Source organism: Oncorhynchus tshawytscha, linkage group LG04, assembly GCF_018296145.1.
Source record: "Oncorhynchus tshawytscha isolate Ot180627B linkage group LG04, Otsh_v2.0, whole genome shotgun sequence".
NCBI classification, from domain to species: Eukaryota; Metazoa; Chordata; class Actinopteri; order Salmoniformes; family Salmonidae; genus Oncorhynchus; species Oncorhynchus tshawytscha.
Window position 1 is genome coordinate 47676550 of NC_056432.1, and position 23441 is coordinate 47699990.

At 40.2% G+C, this 23441-nt stretch overlaps 1 protein-coding gene across 2 annotated transcripts in view; it reads left to right on the forward strand.

Moving 5' to 3' along the window:
- LOC112248927 (zinc finger MIZ domain-containing protein 2) overlaps positions 1 to 17496 on the forward strand; it is a 79671-nt gene extending 62175 nt beyond the window's left edge. For both annotated transcript variants that reach the window (XM_024418385.2, XM_024418386.2), the window contains exons 17-19: positions 7469 to 7635; positions 9787 to 9993; positions 16649 to 17496. In XM_024418385.2, the coding sequence (XP_024274153.1) occupies positions 7469 to 7635; positions 9787 to 9993; positions 16649 to 16756 (482 nt within the window). In that variant the 3' untranslated portion in view covers positions 16757 to 17496. The remainder of the gene's footprint in view (positions 1 to 7468; positions 7636 to 9786; positions 9994 to 16648) is intronic.
- Positions 17497 to 23441: the final 5945 nt, after the last annotated feature.

The window sequence follows — 23441 nt, forward strand, 5'->3', positions numbered from 1 at the left end:
TTTCAAACTTTTTTAACAAATCAAAAACTGAAAAATTGGGCGTGCAAAATTATTCAGCCCCTTTACTTTCAGTGCAGCAAACTCTCTCCAGAAGTTCAGTGAGGATCTCTGAATGATCCAATGTTGACCTAAATGACTAATGATGATAAATACAATCCACCTGTGTGTAATCAAGTCTCCGTATAAATGCACCTGCACTGTGATAGTCTCAGAGGTCCGTTAAAAGCGCAGAGAGCATCATGAAGAACAAGGAACACACCAAGCAGGTCCGAGATATTGTTGTGAAGAAGTTTAAAGCTGGATTTGGATACAAAAAGATTTCCCAAGCTTTAAACATCCCAAGGAGCACTGTGCAAGCGATAATATTGAAATGGAAGGAATATCAGACTACTGCAAATCTACCAAGACCTGGCCGTCCCGCTAAACTTTCAGCTCATACAAGGAGAAGACTGATCAGAGATGCAGCCAAGAGGCCCATGATCACTCTGGATGAACTGCAGAGATCTACAGCTGAGGTGGGAGACTCTGTCCATAGGACAACAATCATAGTCGTATATTGCACAAATCTGGCCTTTATGGAAGAGTGGCAAGAAGAAAGCTATTTCTTAAAGATATCCATAAAAAGTGTCGTTTAAAGTTTGCCACAAGCCACCTGGGAGACACACCAAACATGTGGAAAAAGATGCTCTGTTCAGATGAAACCAAAATTGAACTTTTTGGCAACAATGCAAAACGTTATGTTTGGCGTAAAAACAACACAGCTCATCACCCTGAACACACCCATCCCCACTGTCAAACATGGTGGTGGCAGCATCATGGTTTGGGCCTGCTTTTCTTCAGCAGGGACAGGGAAGATGGTTAAAATTGATGGGAAGATGGATGGAGCCAAATACAGGACCATTCTGGAAGAACCTGATGGAGTCTGCAAAAGACCTGAGACTGGGACGGAGATTTGTCTTCCAACAAGACAATGATCCAAAACATAAAGCAAAATCTACAATGGAATGGTTCAAAAATAATCATATCCAGGTGTTAGAATGGCCAAGTCAAAGTCCAGACCTGAATCCAATCGAGAATCTGTGGAAAGAACTGAAAACTGCTGTTCACAAATGCTCTACATCCAACCTCACTGAGCTCGAGCTGTTTTGCAAGGAGGAATGGGAAAAAATGTCAGTCTCTCGATGTGCAAAACTGATAGAGACATACCCCAAGCGACTTACAGCTGTAATCGCAGCAAAAGGTGGCGCTACAAAGTATTAACTTAAGGGGGCTGAATAATTTTGCACGCCCAATTTTTCAGTTTTTGATTTGTTAAAAAAGTTTGAAATATCCAATAAATGTCGTTCCACTTCATGATTGTGTCCCACTTGTTGTTGATTCTTCACAAAAAAATACAGTTTTATATCTTTATGTTTGAAGCCTGAAATGTGGCAAAAGGTCGCAAAGTTCAAGGGGGCCGAATACTTTCGCAAGGCACTGTATATAGTTGAAGTCGGAAGTTACACCGTAGCAAAATAGATTTAAACTCCATTTTCACAATTCCTGACATTGAATCAAAGTAAAAATTGCCTGTTTTAGGACAGTTAATATCACCACTTTATTTTAAGAATGTGAAATGTCAGAATAATAGTAGAGAGAATGATTTATTTAAGCTTTTATTTATTTCATCACATTCCCAGTGGGTCAGAAGTTTACATACACTCAATTAGTATTTGGTAGCATTGCCTTTTAAAGTGTTTAACTTGGGTCAAACATTTTGGGTAGCCTTCCACAAGCTTCCTGCAATAAGTTGAGTGAATTCTGGCCCATTCCTCCTGACAGAGCTGGTGTAACTGAGTCAGGTTTGTAGGCCTCCTTGCTCGCACATGCTGTTTCAGTTCTGCCCACAAATGTTCTATGGGATTGAGGTCAGGGCTTTGTGATGGCCACTCCAATACCTTGACTTTGTTGTCCTTAAGCCATTTTGCCACAACTTTGGAAGCTTGGGGTCATTGTCCATTTGGAAGACCCATTTGCAACCAAGCCTGACTGATGTCTTGAGATGTTGCTTCAATATATCCACATAATTTTCCTTTCTCATGATGCCATCTATTTTGTGAAGTGCACCAGTCACTCCTGCAGCAAAGCACCCCCACAACATGATGCTGCCGCCCCCATGCTTCACGGTTGGGATGGTGTTCTTCGGCTTGCAAGCATCCCCCTTTTCCCCCAAACATAACGATGGTCATTATGGCCACACAGTTCTATTTTTGTTTCATTTTTGTTTCATGGCTTAATTTATGGCGATTTTGGAGCAGTGGCTTCATCCTTGCTGAGCGGCCTTTCAGGTTATGTCGATTATAGGACTGGTTTTACTGTGGATATAGATACTTTTGTACCGGTTTCCTCCAGCATCTTCACAAGGTCCTTTGCTGCTGTTCTGGGATTGATTTGCACTTTTCGCACCAAAGTACGTTCATCTCTAGGGGACAGAACGCGTCTCCTTCCTGAGCGGTATGACTGCTGCGTGGTCCTATGGTGTGTGTGTATACTTGCGTACTATTGTTTGTACAGATGAACGTGGTACCTTCAGGCGTTTGGAAATTGCTCCCAAGGATGAACCAGACTTGTGGAGGTCTACAATGTTTTTTTCTGAGGTCTCGGCTGATTTTTTTGATTTTTTTCCCATGATGTCATGCAAAGATGCACTGAGTTTTGAAGGTAGGCCTTAAAAATACATCCACAGGTACACCTCCAAATGATGTCAATTAACCTATGAGAAGCTTCTAAAGCCATGACATAATTTTCTGGAATTTTCCAGAAAAATTTGTTTAAATGCACAGTCAACTTAGTGTATGTACAGTGAATTATAAGTGAAATAATCTGTCTGTAAACAACTGTTGGAAAAATGACCTGTATCATGCACAAAGTAGATGTCCTAACCGACTTGCCAAAATCATAGTTTGTTAACAAGAATCTTGTGGAGTGGTTGAAAAATGAGTTTTAATGACTCCAACCTAAGTGTATGTAAACTTCCGAATAATAACAGGGTTAATAATATATCTGTCAGAATATACAATGGGCTTTTATATAATTCTATAATAATAATTTATTATTATTATTACCTTAGTTTAAAAAATAACAATATTTTGGAGATTTTCAAGTAACGTAAATGAGCGAGGAAAAAGGCAATTCTTGAACATTGGGTGAGACTTTGTAAATAAGACCAGTTTGTTATTTAGAATGAATCATTTCTGTTTATAGAGGGAGAGAAACCTAAATCCTACAATAATCTCATGGGTCTTCCAGTTGAGGCCGGCACAGGTATTGAACCGTTATCTGTAGCAACACAGCTTGCATTGCTATGCAGTGTCTTAGACCATTGCGCTACTCAGGCGCTGTACAACATGACCGGTCGGGAGTTGGCTAGACTTCTACAGTAAGAGCAAAAATAATCCTAACAAAATAAATAATAAAAACCTTACTGTAACAACAGTTTTAGTAAGTAATGCTGAAGTCGTGCACAATTATCAGTTTCTATTTAGGTTTATGTCGCCCATGCTTTGTCAGTTAGAGACACAGTAGAACCCAAAAGCATAATCCGTGCTCTAACACCCCCTTGTGCTGTCCTGGCGCAATGAAGTGGTGACACAGGGTACTGTACTTAACCACAAATTACCTTTTAAGTACCGCAGTGTAAGCTTGCATTTTTTAAAGGAACCACTGTAGCTGTGTGTAGGCTAATACAGTCAAATGGTTGCTGTGGGGTAAATTGAGCCGTTTGGCCAGGTGGTAGTTGAGCAAATTGTTGCAAAATGTTTTCTTCTCAGGCGTAAGGCAAGGCATTATTGCTGGGATATGCAGTAACACAAGGGCCTGGCCTGTGTTAAAATTGAAAAAATAAAAAGTTAGTGTTTGTTAGGAGTTAAACCTGTATTAAAATAAAAGGGATTGTTTGGGGGGAAATATGGACATTTTCTAGGTTTCCATCCAATTGGTGACAGATTTAAATCCGAATAATCAAAAATCCGCATAAAAACATGTGCATTTTCCCTCCAAAGATGTTTGACTTGGTGCGGATAAAATGCTGTGCGTGATTACATACTGCACATAGAAATAACTTTTGCGGTTAAATTACCATGTACTGAATATATAATACAGGTTAAATGGGTTTCCATAGCATTTTCAACTCTACTGATGGTTTTGTCACAAATCGTTGCTTTATATAGCGAATGTACCCCTCTGGTTGTGGAACGTTGCACTCTAGCCAACATCTTGCAGATGTACCTACATAATGAGGTTATTATGGACAAAAGAGCAAGTTTCTTTTTATTTGTCAAATGGTAGCCAAGCATCGGTCATCATGTCACCAAAATAAGACCTAAGTTAATCATCAATTATTTTATCTGTTGCCTTATAAAAACTGTATGCTTTCCCGAGTTGTAGTGGTAGCATTGGTGATTTTAGCATGTAAATCTTGGTGGGGGAAAAAAACCAAGTGGGATGCATGCCAGCAAAGCCGATACGTTCTATCCATAATTTCTCCATTATTTATCTAAATATGACAAGGATTAAAAAGGATTTGCCAGTAGATTGTCGACTTGACGATGACTGCTAGCTAAGACTTTGAAAGTAAAGCTACTGTAGATAGAATGACATCAAATCACATATCTGAGGCCAATTACCTTGAGCCTTCATGGATGGGCACTTTTAATATAACTCTATGGCAGAACCCAATGGGCAAACATTTTTGAGCTCTAAGGTTAGAATTGGGGATGACTTACTGTCCATGAGTGATATAAAACTGAGCCAATCAGGGATGACGCTCTGTATTTTCTGCTGGCTAGCCCCACCACCACAGAAAGCACTGAGCTTGGCTGAAACACCTGCATTTTAGAGCTGCCTTTCTCAAGAAAGCAAGAAAGAGACTATGTTTGTCTGCTGCTTTGTTAACTCAATACATTTTTTTTTTAAATGATATGTGACATGTATTAATGCCAAAATAACAAGCAAAACAGGCAAAAATTACATATTCACTACCGTTCAAAAGTTTGGGGGCAGTTAGAAATGTAATTGTTTTTGAAAGTAAAGCAATTTTTTGTCCATTTTTAAAATAACATCAAACTGATCAGAAATACAGTGTAGACGTTGTAAATGACTATTGTAGCTGGGAGTGGCTGATTAATTTTTTTTTTTTTTAATGGAATATCTACCTAGGCGTACAGAGGCCCATCATCATCAAACCTTCACTCCTGTGTTCCAATGGCACGATGTTAGCTAATCCATGTTTTATCATTTTAAAAGGATAATTGATCATTAGAAAAACCTTTTGCAATTTATGTTAGCACAGCTGAAAACTGTTGTGCTGATTTTAAAGAAGCAATAAAACTGTCCTTCTTTAGACTAGTTGAGAATCTGGAGCATCAGCATTTGTGGGTTCGATTACAGGCTAGAAACAAAGAACGTTCTTATGAAACTCATTAGTCTATTCTTGTTCTGAGAAATGAAGGTGAGAAATTGACAATCATCTCTGCAGCACCAATCAGGCCTTTATGGTAGAGTGGCCAGTCAGAAGCCACTCCTCAGTAAAAATGCACATGGCAGCCCACTAGGAGTTTGCCAAAAGGCACCTAAAGACTCCCAGACAATGAGAAACAAGATTCTCTGATCTGATGAAACCAAGATTGAACTCTTTGGCCCGAATGCCAAGCGAGGAAACCTGGCATTATCCCTTAAAAAAAAAAAACAGTTTACCACTTTTTCTCCCCAATTTCATGTTATCTAATTGGAGTTAATGTTGTCTCACCTCTGCAACTCCCGTACGGACTCGGGAGAGGAGAAAGTGGAGAGCCTCGCATCTTCCGACACCCAACCAAGCCGCACTGCTTCTTGACACAATGCCCACTTAACCCGGCTGCCAGCCGCACCAATGTGTCGGAGGAAGCACCTGGCGACCGTGTTAGCGTGCACTGCACTCGACCCGCCATGGGAGTCGCTAGTGTGCGATGGGACAAGGACATAACTGTCGGCCAAACCCTCCCATAAACCGGACAACGCTGGTCCAATTGTTCGCCACCACATGGGGCTCCCGGTCACAGCCGGCTGCGACAGAGCGATGCAGTACCTTAGACCACTGCTCCACTCGCGAGGCCCCCTGGTATCATCACTACAGAAGCATGGAGGTGGCAGCATCATGCTGTGGGGATGTTTTTCAGTGGCAGGGACTGGGAGACTAGTGAGGATCAAGGCAAACGTGAACGGAGCAAAGTACAGAGATCCTTGATGATAACCTGCTTACAGAAGACTCGGCTGTATTCGCTGCCAAAGGTGCTTCAATAAAGTACTTAGTAAAGGGCCTGAATACTAATGTAAATATGATGTTTCAGTTTACTTTTAGTACATTTGCAAAAATATCAAACTAGTTTTTACTTTGTCATTATGGGGTAATGTGTGTAGATTGATAAAGGGGAAAAACTATTTAATCCATTTTAGAAAAAGGCTGTAATGTAACAAAATGTGGAAAAAGTCAAGGGGTCTGAATACTTTACGAATGCACTGTATCTTAAATGACTGCATTTTCATGAATTCCATTATGTATTCTTGAAGTACAGTCAAAAACAGTATGGGACTTTATACGGAAGTGGAGCTGGAAGTAGACATGACTTTCCCAGTGGATAACAAACTACGGTCGTGTCCAGGTGGCATGTAATGGAAGAAAAGAAAACACTAATACATATACCAGTCCCTTTGTGATTCTGCGGTTATTATGGTTTCAAATTTTACCCATCTCCGCACTATTACCTCATAAAACAGTCAAATCACTGCAATATTACCGCAATACAAAACGAGTGCTAGCAATTTTAACCAATTGCAGCACTTTTTTAAAGCATAAAATCATTCAATCAAGCCACACGTCAACAAACTTTTCCCCGTTAGTGCATTTTCGTGACAAAGTGTACAGAATCATTGCAAATTGGGTAGGGAAAGGGGATACCTAGTCAGTTGCACAACTGAATGCATTCAACCAAAATGTGTCTTCCGCATTTAATCCAACCCCTCTGAATCTATCACCATCAAAAAAAAACTGAAAATCCCGGAGGGACTGAGATACGATAGGATATTGTCTGTACTTATTATTGTTTTCTTTTCTGTGTCAAAATATTTGCACAGTTTCCTATGGAGTACCCCAATGAACACAACCAATAGTTCATTCAGTAAAGAATGGTTCTGACGTTTTTCCTTTAGTGTACAAATACAAAGGTATTTGGACTGTTTTAGCCAAGTTTTCAAAATCACCTCTCATAGCCATTCCCTGCTAAAACATTACTCTTATTTTTTTTTAAGTATTTGCCGAAATACATTTTGAAATTGATTAATTAGCAAATGTTCTCTGTGAAAAAAATAACAAATAAACGTTCTTCTCATGTAAATGTATGGTTAAAAGGGTGGAGAATGTCTAAGTAACGAGTGTATGTGTGTTTCTGCCCAGGATTGGGATACCCTAACCAGCCTGGGTTCTCAGACTTCCCAAATGCCCCTGGCACCCCTAATGTTGGTGAGTTCTCCTCGGGACCACCCCCCCTCTCCTACCAGGCTGACCTGCCAAGTGGACTCCTCACTTCAGACAAACCCATGGGACATCCCATGTCATCCCAGGTACTAACCTCAACCCTGCTGAGTGCTTTGTTCTTCCTGTTCTCAAAGGTCTGGAGTCTTGACAAACAAATCCACCCCACCCCCAAAATAATCATGTTTGTGCTTTTACGTATTATCATTCACTTTTCATCCAACCAGCTAGGTGACAAAGGTGAAGTTCCCTTGTTCGTTTAGAGTCTAAACTGTGGGGTAGTGTTGTAGACCTGGTCTTTCTTTTGTATGTGGGTCCTGGTTTACTAATCAGTGTTGATGGTGCATGTCATTATGATAAGTTATCCATAAAATTCATAATATAATCTGAATTAGAGGTCGACCGATTAATCGGCAGGGCCGATTTCAAGTTTTCATAACAGTCGATAATCAGCATTTTTGGACGCCGATTATGGCCGATTACATTGCAATCCATGAGGAGACTGCGTGGCAGGCTTGACCACCGGTTACGCGAGTGCAGCAAGGAGCCATGGTAAGTTGCTAGCTAGCATTAAACTTATCTTTATAAAGAACAATACATCTTAACATAATCACTAGTTAACTACACATGGTTCATGATATTACTAGTTTAACTAGCTTGTCCTGTATTGCATATAATCAATGCGGTGCCTGTTAATTTATCATCGAATCACAGCCTACTTCGCCAAACGGGGGATGATTTAACAAAAGCGCATTCGCGAAAAAAGCACCATTGTTGCACCAATGTACCTAACCATAAACATCAATGCCTTTCTTAAAATCAATACACGAGTATCTTTTTTTAAACCTGCATATTTAATTAAAATAATTTCATCTTAGCAGGCAATTTTAACTAGGGAAATTGTGTGACTTGTCTTGCGTTCAGTGCAAGCAGAGTCAGGGTATGTGCAGCAGTTTGGGCCGCCTGGCTCGTTGCGAACTGTGTATTGACCATTTCTTCCTAACAAAGACCGTAATTAATTAGCCAGAATTTTACATAATTATGACGTAACATTGAAGGTTGTGCAATGTAACAGCAATATTTAGACTTAGGGTTGCCACCCATTCAATAAAATATGGAACGGTTCCATATTTCACTGAAAGAATAGACGTTTTCTTTTCGAAATTATAGTTTCCGGATTTGACCATCTTTATGACCGAAGCCGCGTATTTCTGTGTTATTATATTATAATTAAGTCTATGATTTGATAGAGCGATGGTAGACAGCAGCAGGCTCGTAAGTATTCATTCAAATAGCACTTTCCTGCATTTGCCAGCAGCTCTTCGCAATGCTTGAAGCGCAGCGCTGTTTATGACTTCAAGCCTATCAACTTGCAAGATTAGGCTGGCAATACTATAGTGCCTATAAGAACATCCAATAGTCAAAGGTATGTGAAATAGAAATGGTATAGAGAGAAATAGTCCTATAATAACTACAACCTAAAACTTCTTAACTGGGAATATTCAAGGCTCGTGTTAAAAGGAACCACCAGCTTTCATATGTTCTCATGTTCTGAGCAAGGAACTTAAACGTTAGCTTTTTTTACATGGCACATATTGCAATTTTACTTCTCCAACACTGTTTTTGCATTATTAAAACCAAATTTAACATGTTTCATTATTTATTTGAGACTAAATTGATTTTATTTCTGTATTATATTAAGTTAAAATAAGTGTTCATTCAGTATTGTTGTAATTGTCATTATATATATATATATATATATATATATATATATATATATATATATATATATATATTAATGACAATTACAACAATTAAATGAAATCTGCCAATTTTTATTTATATATAAATTGGCAGATTTAATCGGTATCCTCCAATAATCGGTATCGGCGTTGAGAAATCGTAATCGGTCGACCTCTAATCTGAAAGAATGAACCATATAATAAATTGATTAAGTTCAACTATAAAGAATAGGTTAAGTGTGTGTTAAGATGGTTTCATATATTGCTTTGTTGTCTTGGCCCCTCTACAAATCAAAGGTGCCATCAAAGTCGTAAAGAATTGATGATGAGTTCTAATTGAAAGGAGCATGACACTTTGGAAGGGTAGTTGGATTTGAGTTGAATTGGCTTGTTATAAAACTTTATTTTACTTCTAACACACCAAAGCATATTATACGTTGATGTGGCACAGACGTGTTATGCAGGAGCTTATAATACTTATAATTCTTTTCACCTCAGATTCCCCATTCTGGCCGCATGGACTCCTCCCACAGTTCTCTCCAGCATCAGCAGCATCAAGGCCTCCATAGCATCTCACACCTCGGGGGACCAGGGGCACCCATGATGCAGCCTCGCAATCCTTCCCAAAACACCAGACTACACACAGAAAGCTCCTTTGGGTTAGGGGGCCCCGCTTGCTCAGAGGTGCCAGAGCCTTCCTTGGATGTGCGTAGCAACATTTTAATTCACTGACTTCATGACCTAGCTACGCAGTGCATTGCTACACTCCATTTACATTCACACTGTACACAATTTGTGTATCGCATCAGTGGAAACCAAGACTGTTTTCAGGGCAGGTCTGCCGGTTTGGACTAGCAGAAGTGATTTTTCGGTATTAGGTTAATGTTAGGAAACAGGCTAGGTAAAATGTAAATATTGTTCTAGACGTGGAGCCTTCCGAGTGGCGCAGCAGTCTAAGGCACTGCAGTGCTTGAGTCATCACTACAGATCCGGGTTTGATGCCAGGCTGTGTCTCAGCTGGCCGAGACCAGGAGACCCATAAGGCGACGCACAATTGGCCCAGCGTCATCTGGATTAGGGGAGGGTTTGGCCGGCCAGGATGTCCTTGTCCCAATGCGCTCTAGCGACTCCTATGGCAGGCCAGGCGCATGCATGCTGACGCGGTCGCCAGTTGTACATTGTTTCCTCTGACACATTGGTGGCTGACCTCCGGGTTAAGCGAGCAGTGTGTCAAGAAACTGTGTGTCTTGGCAGGATGCATGGCTCTTGACCTTTGCCTCTCCTGAGTCCGTAAGGGAGTTGCAGCGATGGATCAAGACTGTAACTACCAATTAAATGTCACGAAATTGGGGAGAAAAGAAAAGGGGGTATTTTACCCCCTTTCTCCCCAATTTCCATCTTGTCTGATCGCTGCAACTCTCCAACGGGTTGGGGAGGCGAAGTTGGAGTCATGCGTCCTCCAAAACATGACCCACCAAACCGCTCTTCTCAACACCCACCCGCTTAACCCGAAAGCTAACCGTAGCAATGTGTCGGAGGAAAATCAGTTCAACTGACGACCGAGGTCAGCCTGCAGGCGCCCGGCCTACCACAAGGCGTTGCTAGAGAGTGATAAGCCAAGTAAAGCCCCCCCTGACCTAACCCGGACGATGCTGGACAAATTGTGTGCCGCCCTATGGGACTCCCGATCACAGACGATTTGTGATACAGCCTGGGATCGAACCCAAGTTTGTAGTGACACCTCTAGCACTACGATGCATTGTTTTAGACTGCTGCGCCACTCGGGAGGCGACTCGAACATATCAACTAGTCCTGCCCTGAGAACAGTCTTGGTTCCAACTTATGCAAAGCTGCTACACAATGGCCCTCATTCATCAACTTGTTCATAAATAGGGCAACAATTTCGTAAAATGTTAAGTTTTGCACTATTCATAATACTTTTGCTCTGCGTAATGTGTAATACACATTATATTGTATTATGTTGTTGAGGAAAACTCAGAGGTATCAGGCAGAACTCATTTATCAGCAATAAGAAGTTTATTCAAGCAATTGGAAGGAAGATCACTCTCAGGATGAACCCAGAAAGTAACCTCTAGGATATACCGGAAAGGAATTCTCAGGATATACCGGAAAGGATCTCAAAGATTTTACAATTACAGTCTTTAAATACTTAATCTACACAAAAAGCTGCTTAACCATGCTAGGGGGAGGCAATCTTACATGAGAGATAAGGGGTACTTGGCTTTCATAAAGCGTTAAAACAAACAAAAGCAGGTTCTAACCAGTTCTCAAAGCCTATGTGTCTAAGATAGGAGAGTGATAAGATCTTTAGAGCCTCAACAGACATGAGCAGCCTGGATGGCTTTTAGTGTCCCAGAGATAAGGACGAATAACAAATCACTCCGTAAAATCATTGAAAGCGTGGGGGAGGGAGGTGGATCCCCACCACACTGGGTAGCACAGAGTAACACTTTAAGCGCATTGCACTAATAATGGCGCTGATTAGGGAAACATTCCCGCTGTTCTTAGTGCCAGTCTGCACGTTCAAACTAAAACAATGTAACTAATAATGGAATCTTTGCTTTCGTTAATAAAATTAATGATAAAAATACAGATGTTTATTTGGCTATGGATCCATAATGAATTACATTTGGAATAAATATCACTGAATTACAGAAATATTGGAACAAAGTTGTCTACTGAAGGTTAACAAATTGTTGCTTACTGGAAAATACTATTTCGAACACACACGGTCACGTTGTACAATGCCATTATGGCTATTAGCAGGTAGCTGGACAATAGACTTGCCTAGGAGGGTAAGGGGAGAATTCTATCGTTAAATGTATTTCAGGTTGGCTGTATCTCAACCGGCCGTGATTGGTTGCAATTTCAGTTTAATCCACCAGAAAAGACAAAACAAATAATACCACAAAAAGTATTATTATGTATCACATCTGACTGTGAATTGGGAGTCCCATAGGGCATCACACAATTGGCCCAGCGTTTCTCTCCCTCTAAAAACAGAAATAAATGTTTTGGCCTTTACAAATATTATTTTGGCCTTTATTCAGATTACAATCGTTCAACTTTTTTTTTTTTTTTTAAACTAAATAACCTCAAATATCGTTATGTATTGTCAAGTTGATGGCACAGTCATATAGCCGGCACCTACATAAAGCTGAGTGACTCACTCATTCATGGCTTTGGATGAAATTAAATAAGGTTATTTTTGATAGTCTTTTATAAAGAAATGTTTTGGTTATCCTCACCTGGACATCATGTACAGTATTATAATAGCCCATTATGGGATATTAGCAGGACAATATACCTTTACCATCACCTCTCTGTATTTTGAATCTTTGTGAATGGGGCCTTCCATAGTGCAAACAGTTGCAGGTTCTATACACGTACCGCCTGCCACCGTGAGACCCATGAGGCGGCTTTTGGTTTTAATTTAGAATCCTCCAATCCTCTATATACAGTGCCTTGCGAAAGTATTCGGCCCCCTTGAACCTTGCGACCTTTTGCCACATTTCAGGCTTCAAACATAAAGATATAAAACTGTATTTTTTGTGAAGAATCAACAACAAGTGGGACACAATCATGAAGTGGAACAACATTTATTGGATATTTCAAACTTTTTTAACTAATCAAAAACTGAAAAATTGGGCGTGCAAAATTATTCTGCCCCCTTAAGTTAATACTTTGTAGCGCCACCTTTTGCTGCGATTACAGCTGTAAGTCGCTTGGGGTATGTCTCTATCAGTTTTGCACATCGAGAGACTGACATTTTTTCCCATTTCTCCTTGCAAAACAGCTCGAGCTCAGTGAGGTTGGATGGAGAGCATTTGTGAACAGCAGTTTTCAGTTCTTTCCACAGATTCTCGATTGGATTCAGGTCTGGACTTTGACTTGGCCATTCTAACACCTGGATATGTTTATTTTTGAACCATTCCATTGTAGATTTTGCTTTATGTTTTGGATCATTGTCTTGTTGGAAGACAAATCTCCGTCTCAGCCATCAGGTTTTCTTCCAGAATGGTCCTGTATTTGGCTCCATCCATCTTCCCATCAATTTTAACCATCTTCCCTGTCCCTGCTGAAGAAAAGCAGGCCCAAACCATGATGCTGCCACCACCATGTTTGACAGTGGGGATGGTGTGGTCAGGGTGATGAGCTGTGTTGTTTTTACGCCAAACATAACGTTTTGCATTGTTGCCAAAAAGTTCCATTTTGGTTTCATCTGACCAGAGCACCTTCTTCCACATGTTTGGTGTGTCTCCCAGGTGGCTTGTGGCAAACTTTAAACAACACTTTTTATGGATATCTTTAAGAAATGGCTTTCTTCTTGCCACTCTTCCATAAAGGCCAGATTTGTGCAATATACGACTGATTGTTGTCCTATGGACAGAGTCTCCCACCTCAGCTGTAGATCTCTGCAGTTCATCCAGAGTGATCATGGGCCTCTTGGCTGCATCTCTGATCAGTCTTCTCCTTGTATGAGCTGAAAGTTTAGAGGGACGGCCAGGTCTTGGTAGATTTGCAGTGGTCTGATACTCCTTCCATTTCAATATTATCGCTTGCACAGTGCTCCTTGGGATGTTTAAAGCTTGGGAAATCTTTTTGTATCCAAATCCGGCTTTAAACTTCTTCACAACAGTATCTCGGACCTGCCTGGTGTGTTCCTTGTTCTTCATGATGCTCTCTGCGCTTTTAACGGACCTCTGAGACTATCACAGTGCAGGTGCATTTATACGGAGACTTGATTACACACAGGTGGATTGTATTTATCATCATTCGTCATTTAGGTCAACATTGGATCATTCAGAGATCCTCACTGAACTTCTGGAGAGAGTTTGCTGCACTGAAAGTAAGGCTGAATAATTTTGCACGCCCAATTTTTCAGTTTTTGATTTGTTAAAATTTTTTGAAATATCCAATAAATGTCGTTCCACTTCATGATTGTGTCCCACTTGTTGTTGATTCTTCACAAAAAAAATACAGTTTTATATCTTTATGTTTGAAGCCTGAAATGTGGCAAAAGGTCGCAAAGTTCAAGGGGGCCGAATACTTTCGCAAGGCACTGTATATAATTATTGGCGGAGAGTCCCATCATATTTTTCGATATACTGTAGGCCAACCGTAGGCAACATGAGTCTCACTAGTGTTGAGTGTGCTGTTAAGTGGTGTAGGTTTTTATTTATTTAACTTCTTAGGGCTGAAATCCCGTTAAAGGGATCGATATGACAACAGCCAGTGAAAGTGCAGGGCGCCAAATTCAAAACAACAGAATTCTCATAATTAAAATTCCTCAAACATGTATCTTATACTGTTTTAAAGAGCATATTGAAGTTAGAAGCAATAGGATTTGAAGCAATAGCCTACGACTTTGAGAACCGTTTTGTGCTGCTCTGAGAAGCAGGGGGACTGGTCTTGATAAGTCAATGAGATTTTCATTTTCACTGAATTTCAGTTTGGGTATTGGTTCGACTACAATTAGGGTGTAGAAATGTTATGCTCTTATGTAACCTTTTATTAAACTAGGCAAGTCAGAACCTCTTTGGGATCGGTGTCCCGCTAGCTTTCCACTACGACAACATCCATTGCAGAGATCCAGTGAAATTGCAGAGCGCGAAATTCAAAATACTATTAAACATTCATGAAAATACAAGTGTCTTACATTGTTTAAAAGCTTAACTTCTTGTTAATCCAACCGCGTTATCAGATTTTTAAAAGGCTTTACGGCGAAAGCATACCATGCGATTATCTGAGGACAGCGCCCCACATCAAAATACTTTTTCAAACCAGCACAGGCGGCACAAAATCCCAAATAGCGATAAAATAAATCACTTACCTTTGAAGATCGTCCTCTGTTTGCAATCCCAAGGGTCCCAGCTACACAATGAATGGTTGTTTTGTTCGATAAAGTCCTTCTTTATATCCCAAAAAGTCTGTTTAGTAGGCGCCATCAATTTTAGTAACCTACTCGTTCAACGTGCATACAAACAAATTCAAAAAGTTACCGGTAAAGTTCGTCCAAACAAGTCAAACGATGTTTCTAATTAATCCTCAGCTACTCTAATATCTAAATAAACAATCAAATTTAAGACTGGTAATAGTATCCGTATAACTACCCATCCCGGATCCAGGAGAATTGTCAGCAACTACACTAATTAGCATAGCGCAACGATCAAATAATCTTACTAGAAAATATTCATATTCATGAAATCACAAGTGAAATATAGCGAAACACAGCTTAGCCTTTTGTTAATCACCTTGTCCTTTCAGATTTTAAAATGATGCTTTACAGCGATAGCAAGACAAGCGTTTGTAAGTTTATCGATAGCCTAGCATTGCATTATGTCCAGCTAGCAGCAGGAAGCTTGGTCACGAAAATCAGAAAAGCAATCAAATTAATCGTTTACCTTTGACGATCTTCGGATGTTTTCACTCACGAGACTCCCAGTTTCCGTTAGGATGGAAAGGAAAATATGAAGCTGTACAATGTGACCGTCTGGAGCAGGCTACAGTACTGGGCTATTTAGCTAAAGAATCCCTGTGTCGTGCACAAGGGAGACCGGGGTTCAATTCCCAGACGGGGAGGAAGGAGTAGGCTGTCCTTGTAAATAAGAATTTGCTCTTAAAGGACAAACAATCAGTCATGTTACCTCAGCTAGTTAACAACCTGGTAACTTTACCAGTACTTCTAAACATCTGGGGGCACAGAAAGAAAGGAAAAGACATGGCTTCTTTAGAAAGTCAATGAATGAAGGACTGATCTCTTGCATGTCCTCACTCACAAACTTGAAATACTTTCAATGTAATGCATCTCAATAGGTAGAGCTTTTACACAATGTAGAAACCTAATATTCCACAAATGACTTTGTAATTTCAATGACAGGTTTTTGTATCAATTTTCATAACAAACATATGTCTTTACAGAGTTAAATATTAGTTTCTTTGTGCACAACATGCTTCAAAAGTAGCTAGAATTCATATTCGCCCAGTATGCTATATCTCAATCAATTAAAACAAATATATGTGCTACCAATGAAAAAAGTTAATTTAGAGCCCTGTCTGCAAGGAAATTTGCATACAAGTGGTCTCGGACTGTTTTACATTTACAATATCCAGAGCGACTTACAGTTGTGAGTGCATACATTTATATACAGATGTACATTTATGCCAAAGAAAAAAAATCTGAGCTACAAAAAAAATGTGCAAGACAGTGCTAATGTTGATGACTATTTTGAACTGTGAATGATTGATTGATGAGCGAGACACAATGTGTTAATGAGCGTAGTACCTGTTGTTGTTGTACGTACATCTTTAGGGATTCTGTTTTCTCTCTCCTCTACAGTTACTTCCTGAATTGACAAATCCAGATGAGCTACTGTCTTACCTTGGTCCCCCCGATTTACCGAACAACAGCAATGATGACCTACTCTCCCTCTTTGAGAACAACTGAGTCCCGGTTCTCCTCTCCAGTCTCCCATGGTTCCCTGCAACACATAAACTACATACAAGAAGTATCCCACCTACAATGTGGGTATAAAAAATACTTCCTGTAATATAAGAGCTCCCCTTGAGCCGAAAATGGCCGTCAGTGGTAGTAGGCGTGTCGAGGAGACACTTGAATATGAGGAAAATCTTTGATGTCCCTTGTCTGACTATAAACTATGGTAATATTTTTTTTATATCTGTAAACTATTCCCGCATCCATTCCCTTGTTACTACCTTTCTTGCCCAAGGATCCAATTGTATTTAAATGCTTCCTTACTAGAATCACATTTAGAAGGGATTATCAATGTATGTACATTTTCTTATTCAATGCAGTTGTGATGCAAGTTTATGTCCAACTGAATTTGGTGAGTTTGAAATGTCCATAAAAGTATGATTAAATAACCTTTTTTAATTTACAATAATAAATGATAGATGAATACATTGAGGGGATGCCCTATGTGTTTCAAAGATAAATATGTATTTTTACTGTGATTTATCAATGCACAACAGTGACAAAACAGCAATGTAATTTCTACATTTACATAACCATTCCAAGCTATGATCATTTAGCACCCCGGCACACAAACAATTACTCAGTCTTTTTATATTCTAAATTAACAGATTTTTATGCATAAATGTTTGACATTATATTCATTACAATGGTTAACAACCTTGTAGGCAAATTGAATAAATGGCAATCTGTAAGGCTTTGTGAGACTCAATTCTTTGGAGCAGCTATGGAGCCAAAGCCATACCTTTATGGCTACATGTAAATATATGGCTCCATCTAAATCAAAGATGACCACACCAACCAGATGTAGTCCCCTGTTCAATTTTTTTTATGTGAATTCATTTCCAAGCGTCTGGTTCTTACTGATCCAGATATATATCCAGATATTATATTCTTCCTACACTAACACTTTGTAAGGCCTGCTCTTTGCAGAATGACAGAAAAAGGAAATACACAGGTATGAGCAACTAGCGGCCCTTTCGTAGGCCCCCGGATCATTTATTATTAAATAACTAATTTGGGGTCCCACTACCGTTGAGAGTTAGAATAGTAGAATATACTAGGTGCAATTTCGTCATTTGGTTGTGCATCAGCAGATTTTCTCTTGTTTTGTAAGTCACTGACAGTCACTCAATAAGTCCATGTCAGTTAAAAATTTTTAGATATCTAAACTTGTAGTAATCATGGTCCAATTACAGACCAGAGAGCCTCCATTAATTTTGTTTGCCACTCTCACTCCGATAACGTTTTAAAAACTGCAAACATTTCTCTACCCCCCCTTCGCAAAATGAGTAGAATTGTATGAAGTTAGAACCTCTTTGGGAAAGGTGTGCCGTTAGCGGGACACCTCAACAAAATCCGGTGAAATTGCAGAAAGCGTAATTCAAACTGCAGTATTATAAATATTTAACTTTCATAAAATCACAAGTGTAATACAGCAAAATAAAGCTTAACTTGTTAATCCAGCCGCTGTGTCAGATTTCAAAAAGGCTTTACGGTGAAAGCAAACCATGTGATTATCTGAGGACAGCGCCCCGCATACAAACACATGAAAAACATATTTCAACCAGGCAGGTGCAACACGAAAGTCAGAAATAGCGATTTAATAAATACCTTACCTTTGACCTTCTTCTGTTGGCACTCCAAAAGGTCACAGTAACATCACAAATGGTCCTTATGTACGATAATGTCCTTCTTTATATCCATAAAACTCAGTTTAGCTGGCGCGCTTCAGTCAATAATCCACCCAGTTTCCCTCCATCAAAATGCATACAAAATGAATCGCAAACGTTACTAATAAACTTTTCCAAACAAGTCAAACAACGTTCATAATCAAACCTTAGGTACCCTAATACGTAAATAAACTATCAAATTTATGACTGAGAATCGTTATTGTCTTTACCGGAGAAAAATACCAAAGAGCGCGCTCTCATTCACGCGCTTGGAAACACTACAGCCAAAATGGGAGCCACCTAGAAAAACGTACATTTCTGGCTCATTTTTCCAAAAGCCAGCCTGGAACTCTTTCTAAAGACTGACATCTAGTGGAATCCCTAGGAACTGCAATCTGGGAGGACTTTGCCTTATAATAAAAGTGATAGCCATTGAAAATAGTAGTAGGCTGAATTCTTTTGGGGGGGGTGGTTTGTCCTCGGGGTTTTGCATGCCATATCAGCTCTGTTATACTCGCAGACATAATTTGAACAGTTTTAGAAACTTTAGAGTGTTTTCTATGCAAATCTACCAATATATGCATATGCTAGCTTCTGGGCCTGAGTAACAGGCAGTTTACTTTGGGAATGCTTTCATCCGGATGTCAAAATACTGCCCCCTATCCCAAACAAGTTTTAAACTGCATTAATTTATGTCTGAGAGTATATGAACATAACTGAGCATTCTAACATATCTGTATCCATTCATCATCATCAATAACGTCTCCCAGGTCTTCCTCACATTTTTGTTTTACATGTTTTATGTCATCGGGACTCGCCTCTATCAACCCTTGATACAGTTTGGAAATGAAATCGACTGCCTTAAAATAGTTTCAATCTTTCAAGCTTCTCGCTTGTCCAGTGTTTGACGCACAGGGAGAATAGTGTTGTATCGGCAGAGGTTCACCTCTGTGCTGTTAGACTGGCCATCCCTGGCTGCCTGACTCTGATGAGACCCCTGTCACCATCTGATCCTGATCAGATGAGGTATGGCAAAGAATTTCCTTTGCTGTACATTTATACATGATATTATCCATGAATAGAATCAACGGTTCAATAATTGAAATTACCATTATTTCAAGATCCCAAGCTGTAGCCTACCCATCAACTCAAGGTGGAACTTTGTATCCATTCACTCATTTTTATTATATTCTGCAAATTTCACCTGACATCCGCAGACTGGTCTTCCCTGGCTCTCTGACCCTACATGGACACCTGTCACCATCTTATCCTGCTAAAACATAATGAGCATAGCGTACTGAATGTGCATCATGACAGTGAAGCCTGTGGAGCTGTTTATACCATGTCAGTGTGAAAAGTAGGAAATTAGCTATGGTAACTGTCAGATCAATAACGTTACATTGCTATACTGACTAATAAAAACTAACATTGCGCTGAAAAAAGATCAGAAGATTGGTCTTCAATCGTTTGGTAACTGGTTTCATCATTTGATTCAGGTAGTGTGATTGAACAAAAATAATAGCTAAAGTTATTGTGCTAGCTAGCTAATGTTAGCCAACTTTTGGCAAGCTCTAGCTAATGATATATTATCAAATGACTTGTTTTGAAATGGGAAGAAACAATGGCTACAAAACATTTCCATACACACAACAGCTGTTAGATACTGCTACCTGAGATAGTGAGAGGCTAGCTAGAGCTGAACTGGCTGTGGTAGCTACTAGCTAGCTAACGATCTGCTAGTCGATTCACTTCAGTCAAGAGGTGATGAAACATTGGCTCACGTAATATGTCAGTTACTACTAGCTCAGCACTGGGAATACACCATTTATTCCGTCAAACAGCAGTTACCTTGCCAGTTAGATCAGTCAACTAATGAGTAGCCAGTTTCTGCTATGCTTGCTTTTACAACTTGGAGAAAAAGCGCAACACAGACAGCAGCTGTCTTTTGTCCATCTCTCCCATGCTGGTCCTATATGCCAGCTTGTCAGAAACTTTGCCTTCTCACAGCCTGTCAGCACGCTCTGTGGTGTCCATGCAGTCCTAAATCCAGCCAGCTGAAACCGGAAAACAGCCTACCCAACTGCTCTGAGACATCCGCATGGTCATAACGCACACCGGCACCGCGTTTTGTATCACAGTGCAATGATATAAAACTGGGGGAGACAAATGTGCAATATCAGAATGTGGGGGGGGGTTTACACTATGGCATCCAGTAACAACACAGTGTGCTTTTGCTGGCATGCTGGTAAGTAGCTTGCTAGCTAACAGTCACACCACAGATGGAAGGTTATGTTGATGTGCAGTTGTAGTCAGAAGTTTACATACACCTTAGCCAAATACATTTAAACTCAGATTTTCACAATTCCTGACATGTAATCCTAGTAAAAATTCCCTGTCTTAGGTCAGTTAGGATCACCACTTTATTTTAAGAATGTGAAACATCAGAATAATAGTAGAGAGAATTATATATTTTAGCTTTTATTTCTTTCATCACATTCCTAGTGGGTCAGAAGTTTACATGCACTCAAGTAGAATTTGGTACCATTGCCTTTAAATTGTTTAACTTGGGTCAAACGTTTTGGGTAGCCCTCCACAAGCTTCCCACAATAAGTTGGGTGAATTTTGGCCCATTCCTCCTGACCGAGCTGGTGTAACTGAGTCAGGTTTGTAGGCCTCCTTATTCACACAAGCTTGTTCAGTTCTGCCCACAAATTTTCTATGGGATTGAGGTCAGGGCTTTGTGATGGCCACTCCAGTACCTTGACCTCGTTGTCCTTAAGCCATTTTGCCACAACTTTGTAAGTATGCTTGGGGTCATTGTTCAGTTGGAAGACCCATTTGCAACCAAGCATTATCTTCCTTTCTGATGTCTTGAGATGTTGCTTCAGTATATCCACATCATTTTCTTTCCTCGTGATGCCATCTATTTTGTGAAGTGCACCAGTCCCTCCTGCATCAAAGCACCCCCACAACATGATGCTGCCACCCCTGTGCTTGATGGTGTTCTTTGGCTTGCAAACCTCCCCTTTTTCTTCCAAACATAATGGTCATTATGGCCAAAAAGTTATATTTTTGTTTCATCAGACAAGAGGACATTTCTCCAAAAAGTTTGATCTTTGTCCCCAGGTGCAGTTGCAAACCATAGTCTGTTTTTTATGACTGCTTTGGAGCAGTGGCTTCTTCCTTGCTGAGCGGCCTTTCAGGTTATGTCGATATCAAACTCATTTTACTGTGGATATATATACTTCTGTACCTGTTTCCTCAAGCATCTTCACAAGGTCCTTTGCTGTTGTTCTGTGATTGATTTGCACTTTTCGCACCAAAGTATGTTCATCTCTAGGGGACAGAACGCGTCTCCTTCCTGAGCGGTATGACGGCTGCGTAGTCCCATGGTATTTATACCTGCGTGCTATTGTTTGTACAGATGAACGTGGTACCTTCAGGCGTTAGGAAATTGCTCCTAAGGATGAACCAGACTTGTGGAGGTCTACAATGACAATTTTCTGCAATTTTCCAAGCTGTTTAAAGGCACAGTCAACTTGGTGTATGTAAACTTCTGACCCACTGGATCTTTGATGCAGTGAATTATAAGTGAAATAATCTGTCTGTTAACAATTGTTGGAAAAATGACTTGTGTCATGCGCAGAGTAGATGCCCTAACCAACTTGCCAAAACTATAGTTTGTTAACAAGACATTTGTGGAGTGGTTGAAAAACAAGTTTTAATGACTCCAACTTAAGTGTATGTAAACTTCCAATTTCAACTGTTATCAACTTAGGATAGTGCCTAAGCAACACACCATGTAGGAAAACCCTAGACATGACATTAGAGACAATGCCATGATAGGGTCATTTTGTCAGGACATTGGACGTAGATAGAATTCAGTCCATTTAGATGATTTTGGTGTGAGAGCTATCTTTTGTATATCTTTTGTTTGTTTATGCTTTCATTCCTATTCAGTTCAGTTCCTGAGACACTTAGGAAGTGATAGCCATAAACAATGTCCCCACACAACCATTACTTCGTGCCACAACTCCGCTCATTGGGGAATTCATGGAATTATATATTTCGTGAGTGTTTGTGCGTTGTTAACATCTGCCTACGTTACTGCCCAGATCTTCCAGTCTGGATGACCAGACGACGGGTCTAGAACGGCGATCCCAAACCGGACATCCACTGACCATCCTTGTGGTGGACTGCTCCGCTTTCAGAGAGCCTACCAAGTTCAACCACCAGAGGGGGACTGCAACGATCTACAAACATGACATCACATGGTCATTATTTTTATGTTGATTTGTAACTTGCAGGATAATCACAAGATCCAAACCCCCAGGGGGGGGACTGTCATGACGTGGCCCTTTCTTGTTATAGATCGTGGCTTCTCCCTCTCTCTTGCTCTCTCCTACACCTAGGTTCTGTTATCTCAGGTCATAAATTCCTGCCGGAGACTCTCCCCCCTGGGCATGCAGTATTGAGCGAGAGAGTTTCACAGTAGAACAAAGGAACTTCTACTACATCACAGAATTTGAGAACTGAACAATATCCATGTTTTGGAGTATGTGTAAACGGTCGGTGGAGAAGCCAAAGTCTGTTTTGTTTCATGTTTGGGACCTCATGAAAGACAATACAGCCACATTAACATAACTCTGTTTCTACAGGTGCCTCCATTGAGGTTTGCATCTAAGTATTGTATAAAATGAATGAGTAAAGATGAAACTATTTGTGAAATCATGTGATGATAAACCTTTAATGTGAGAGAATTGTATTCCGTTTAAAGTTTAAGTCATTGGCCCGCCCCCTCCAGCACAGACATGATCAGGCGTCATAGAACCACCTTTTCTATTGTTATGAATAAAACCCCCCCCTGAGGAAATCCTCTTCAGACCATGCATACTTTGGGCAAGCTGAGGTGGCACAGGTTGGAGTACCAAGACTGAGCAAACCCACAGCGTGAGCTGTGATTGCGA